The following is a 6,024-nucleotide window of genomic DNA, read 5'->3' on the forward strand; positions in this document are numbered from 1 at the left end:
GAGGAGGCAGACAGAGAGAGGGAGTCTGGGGCAGGAGCTGAGACCAGAGGAAGAGACTGACTGCCCTGGAGACAGAAAGGGAGGTGCCAGGACGGAAACCAAGAGGTGGCCTTATCAGGGAAGCAGAGAAGAGGCCACTCCAGGGAAGCCTGGCTCCCGGGCTTCAGCAGGTCAGCTGGCTCCTGGGAAGGTGGAGGGGGAGAGTGGGCACAGGGCGAGGATGTGGGCATGGCTGGGGCAGCTGCACCCAGGTTCAAAGTGGTGATGGGGGAGGGTGCTCAGGGCCCAGAATTCAGCCTTGACCCTGACCCTTGCCCTCCCCGACCCACCCAAGGGCTCATGAAGGGGGACAAGCTAGAGGAGCAAGACCCCTGCCCCCGCCAGCCCATCCAAGGGCTCATGAAGGGGGACAAGCTCGAGGTGGAAGGACCGGGTCCCGAACCCACGGCCCCCCAGCAGCCCACGGAGGAGGAGGAGGCCCTGATCGAGTTCCACCGCTCCTACCGAGAGCTCTTCCAGTTCTTCTGCAACAACACCACCATCCATGGTGCCATCCGCCTGGTGTGCTCCCAGCACAACCGCATGAAGACGGCCTTCTGGGCGGTGCTGTGGCTCTGCACCTTCGGCATGATGTACTGGCAGTTCGGCCTGCTTTTCGGCGAGTACTTCAGCTACCCCGTCAGCCTCAACATCAACCTCAACTCGGACAAGCTCGTCTTCCCCGCCGTTACCGTCTGCACCCTCAACCCCTACAGGTCAGTCTGTCCCTCCGCTACTTCCCTGGCTCCTGGAAGGGTGCCATGAGGGTCCCCAGGTGCTCACTGGGCAGGTGGACCCCCAGACCCAGGGCTGGGATCTGATAATCCTTTCCCCAGGTAGACCTCCCTCCCTTCGGGCAAGACAGAGTCCCAGGCTTGGTTCGCAGATGTCTCTGTCCAGTGGAGCCATCCTGGAGTGTGGGTGTTGGGCCAGCAGTGACCTCTCCTCCTCTCCCCTCCCCTTCCCTTATCCCTCCTGCAAGTGGGAGGGAGTAGTTCCAAAAGGGCGGGGTTGAGCTCAGCCCCATCCCTTCCCTGGAGCAAGATGACAGCAAAGAACAAGGCCTCCTCCACCTGAGTCTGTTGGGAGGGGAGGCCACCCAGGTGCTGTAGAGGTGGGTGGTGTCAGCTTTTGTTTACAAGGGGAGTTGGCATGGAGGTTAGGGCTGCAAAGCCAGGAGAATGGGTCAGGCTGGAGAGCAGCCCCTGGTCAAGCTGTTCCCTAAAAGACCCGGACTAAAATGTGGAGGTGTCCCTGCCCAGGCACCTGGCCTTTAAGTGCTTGGGTGTGTCCTGAAGTTTGGGTTTCATCAGCACTCTTTGCCAGTTTGGGGCCTGGACGCCAGTGGGGGCAGTAACCATGAAGGAGGGGGTGGGCAGGGCTGAGTGTTCCTAGACACCTTTCGTTTGTGTTCACTCAGCCGTGCCACACCTTGGGGACACCTGCTTCAAGCCAGACCGCAGTGCTAGGCACCTGACAAAATGGATTGTTAGTAATTCATACAACCTTTGTTGAAGGCCAGGTACTTTGCTACGTGTTGGGGGCAGAAAGATAAAATGAGGTGGCAGAGATAGGCACATGCACAAGTAACCGCAGCACGCTGTGATATAACGAAAGCGGCGTGAGTTAGTGTGCCTTCAGGGAGTACGAGATCTTTCTGAGCGAGTGAGTGTGAGCACACGCATTGGGTGTGTGTGGGATCATGGATGTCTGGCAGTGGTCACGTGTTGGGGTGGAGGCCCCTTCGTATATTCCATCACGTCTGAAAGTGTGTCATGAACTATAATAATGAGGGCTGGCACATCCTGTCCTGGAGAGAAAAAAAATGCTGGGCCATTTTGTCGACTAACCGCCATGTAATGTACAGGGTAGGGGACGTTTACGAAGGAAGCTGCTTTGTGCACCAGGCACTGCTAAGCTGTCTGCAGGCATCTCGTTTCATTCACACGAAATCCTGCGGGGCAGGTACTATTACTATTATCATCCCTATTTCCACTTGAGGAAACTAAGGCAAAGAGAGAAAAGTCACAAGGTCACAGAGATAGTGACTGAGCTGTGACTCATCCTTTTTGCCTGATCCCAAAACTCAGCCTCTTCTTAATACCCAAGATGTAGGACGTGGAATACGTGGAATTTCCAATCAGATGTTCGCATGTCATTTCAGAGCTCTTTGATTTCTCCCTTCAGCCTCATTTTTCTTCCTCTGGTACCTGCAGGCTCCCCAGCCCCTCGTCTTGGAGGGGAAGGACTGGCAGGGCTGGGAGGGCAGGCAGGGGCCGGGACCACAGGCAGGGGCCGGGACCACAGGCAGGGTGTAGGCACTCAGTGAATGTGGTAGAACGATGTGGGTGAGGGATGGAGAGGGCAGGGGTGAATCTGGGGAGGCTGCATATTTTCTGAGGCTCTGCTGGGTGCAGGGCTCTGCACGATCCAAGAAGCAGCCCCAGGGAGCAGAACCCACGGCCCCTGCCTCCAGGGGCCTGCAGGTTGGGAGGCAGGGCTGGAACACCTGGGACAGGAGGTGAGTGAAGCAGGCTCCCTGGCACAGGCAAGGGGACTGCACACTTGCCGAGCCATGTGCTTGACCCTGTGCTGAGTGCAGACACTCTCATTTAATCCCGACAAGCTCAGAAAGTGGACATTACTATTCATATTTTTCAGATGAGGAAATTAAGGCTCAGCAAGGTGAAATAATTTAAGCAAGGGAATACATTTATTTATTAAATAAAAAACTAACAAGAATAATAGCAAACATTTGTATATATTTATGTGCCAGACATTTCTACAAATGAATCTAAATTTAAATTAAATTATTCCGTTATTAAATGATTCCTCCCATTTTATGGATGAGGAAAGTGAGGCCCAGAGAGTTAAGTAACTGACCCAAGTTCAGACAGGTGGCAAGTGGTGAAACTGGGATTCAAAATTGCCCCTTCCCAACTAAGAGCCAGTGCATCTCAGGTTAGCAGCTGAGCCACAAACCAAGTGTGATTTCCAAGCTTTCTCCCACGGCATTGTAAGTAGGGACCAGGCAAAGGCATCCCAGGTTTGGGGGCAGCTGCCGGGAGCCCAGCGGGAAGAGCTGTAGTCAGGAGGACTATTTGTCAGGAGCGCAGAGGAAGGGTCCGGTGCTGTCGGCTTCTGTCCGGGAGAGAGGCCAGGGCGGGTGGACAGGTTAATGCAGCCCAGTGGGTGCTGACCTGCCTGTGAATCACGGCTGCTGGGCAGAGGCAGCGGGATGACTGACACCTTCCAGGGAAGCAGGGAGGACGGAGAAGCAGGGAGGACGGGGAAATGGGTTGATGAGACAGAGGAACAGGAATGAGGCAGAGTCGGACAAGGGGTGCCCGCCTGCTGAGGGATGTAGCCAGCAGGGGGAGAGGAGGAGGATGGACTATGTAGTAACTTCAGGAAAGGAGACAAGAGCCAAAGACCTTTCGGACTAAATAAGGAAGTGGTAAGAATTCAAGGGGAAGGGTGGGCCACTGCAGTCGCTTTCTCTCTAGACAACAAAGGGCTTTTTCAAGCAAAGGAGTCCTACCCACGGCCGTGGAAGACAGAGCCCACAGACAGATTTTTTTGTCCAGTCTCAGGAAGGACCTTAGGCTGAACCTAAGAACTTGGGGTTCTTGGACAATGAAGGAGGTCATGGAATCTTCTTCCCTGGAGATGACAGAGCAGGAGGCCTGGCAGCAGGAATGCGTGAGGGCCGATTTCCTAGAATTTCCCTCTCCCGCGGGCAGCGTCCCCACCATTGCTCCCTGACCGTGTGGGCAGACCCCGAACTCCGGCACCATCCGGACCCCAGGCTTCGCTCGGCAGGCCTGGCAGGAATAGAGGGCCCAGACCCAGGCTCTTGCAGTGACTCCCCTGACCCTGCCGCAGCGACTGGACCCTTCTCACATTGGGACCCTTGCTGTCTCTGTGGCAGCAGCTGTTAGAAAGCCCTTCCTTGGGTAGAGCTGCAGTTTACCTCGTGATAACTTCTGTCCTCTGGTCGTGGTTCTGTCTCCTTGAAGCAGCCCTGAAGATGTCTCCTCCTTCCTCCCACAGCTGTCGATTCGGGCGCAGCTACGATAGCAGTAACCGCACGGCAGTTTGCAAAGCCCACTATCACATTTTGATCCTTATGACATACTTGTCAGATAAGGAGGTCAGGTATGAGCCCCATAGTCAGATGAGAAAACTGAGGCTCTGAGAACTTTAAGGCTTTGCAAAGCTCACCCCGCTGTTAAGTGGAGGAGTCAGAATCGGAATCTGGGTCTTTAGCTCCGCTCGTGTTCAGACCGTGAGGTCACACGGTAGTTAAGGGGCAGGCAGTGCTCCTGTGTCTCCTTGGCTTCTTCTTCTCCTCCAATAATAGTCATAATGACAGTAATGATAACACGAACAACAGCAGCAGTTATACAGTACCTACTCTGCCAGGTACTTCCGTTCTTTTCATACAATAACTCACTTAATCCTCTGAACAACCCTGTGAAGCAGTTACTATTACTACTCCCACTTTGCAGATGATGAAACAGGCACAGAGGAGATAAGTCACTTGCCCAAAGGTAACCAGCTAATGAGTGGTTGGGATACAAGCCTGGAAGGCTGATTGGAACTTAGTTCCTTTAACTTTTCCTTGAACGAATTGGTTTCTAGACCATCCCCCTGGCTGCCCATCCTCTGAATAATCATTGTTTTGTGAGCATCTATTGCTCTTAAAATGTCACAGCCAGGACTGAATTCCACCTTGTGGAATAGGGTGATCTCTGTTACCTGATCTCTGTCCTCAGGGGGCTCACAGGTGAGGGGCACCTGCCCCCTGGGAGACAAGGCTGCAGATGCTGAGAGGAGAGGAATGGAGCTAGCGAAGGGGCCAGAGGAAGGGAAGTCAAGGCTTCTAGGCAGTCCCTGGAGGAGGGAGGGAGTGGGGCTCGGTCCCCAGGGGCACCCTGGCAGGGGAGGAAGCTCTGCCTGGTGCCCTGGGAATGCTGGCTGAGAATGCTCCAGTAGGGGCCTCCAGGTGGGAGGGATGGGGGCCTACGCAAGTCCCAAGGCTGTCAGGGCAAGCATGGGCTGTTCTGTGAGAGGAGGCTCCCGTGGGGTAAGAGGAAGGGAGGAGAAGGAGGAAGCCAGATGGCAAGAGAGCAGGGGTGTCAGCCCCTAGGCAGACGTAGTGGGAAAAGCAGGCGCTGCGGAGTCAGACAGGCCTGGGTTCAAATCTTGGCTCCAGTACTTCCTAACTGAGTGACCTTGGGGAAGTTGCCTAGTTGATGGGCCTCAGTTTCCTCAACTGTAAAATGGAGAAGGTAATGCCTGCCTCGTGGAATTGTGCAAAGTTCGCCCACCCTCCCATGTGGGGCTGCCTGCCAGAGCAGATGGCGAGAGGGCTGTGAGTGTGACTTGGGTAGAGGTGGAGGCTAGAAGGGCTGGCCTGTCTTGTGGGAGCCCCTCTGGGCATTGCTTGTCCCCTCCTTCCAGCCCTGGCTTCTCAAGATGAGACTGGATGTCTTATGTGTGCTTTCTCTTTAGTGGTCAATTCTCTCCGTTCTCCGTGTCAACTCAAAGGTTCCTCTTGCTACAGGAATTTCTGGTATCAGGGAGTCGGGGAGCAAGAGATTTCTTTCCTGAGAGGGTGACACAGGAGTCCTTCTTCCTGCCTCCAACCAAAAAAGAAAAAAAAAGGACAGAAGTGACCTTGGGGCGTGAGGGAGTTCTGTATAGAGCCCCATTGCTTCTGGAGGCCTTGTTGCAGGTGCGTGTGGGGGCAGGGGCTGCAAGACCAGGCTGTGTTGACTGGGGCTTACAGGAGGAAGGGGTGTGACAGCAGCTTGGAGTTGGTGACCAGAGGGAGGGAGGGGCAGGAGGCAGAGGGGGCGACAGAGGGACTGGAGCCAGCTAGGGGAAGGGTTGGGAAGGGAGGCCCAGCCAGGATGTGGTGGCTTGCGTCCTGGAAATAGCTCCAGCCAATCTGGGGGACCTGGATTCTTCCTGTGTGAC

General features: G+C 55.0%; 1 protein-coding gene across 1 annotated transcript in view; it reads left to right on the plus strand.

Moving 5' to 3' along the window:
• The first annotated feature begins 264 nt into the window (after positions 1-264).
• SCNN1A (sodium channel, non voltage gated 1 alpha subunit) overlaps positions 265-6,024 on the plus strand; it is a 24,862-nt gene continuing 19,102 nt past the window's right edge. Inside the window, exon 1 of the mRNA XM_012637882.1 lies at positions 265-755. Within this exon, the coding sequence (XP_012493336.1) occupies positions 265-755 (491 nt within the window). The remainder of the gene's footprint in view (positions 756-6,024) is intronic.

Source organism: Propithecus coquereli, unplaced genomic scaffold (assembly GCF_000956105.1).
Source record: "Propithecus coquereli isolate 6110/MARCELLA unplaced genomic scaffold, Pcoq_1.0 Scaffold124, whole genome shotgun sequence".
Taxonomy (NCBI): Eukaryota; Metazoa; Chordata; class Mammalia; order Primates; family Indriidae; genus Propithecus; species Propithecus coquereli.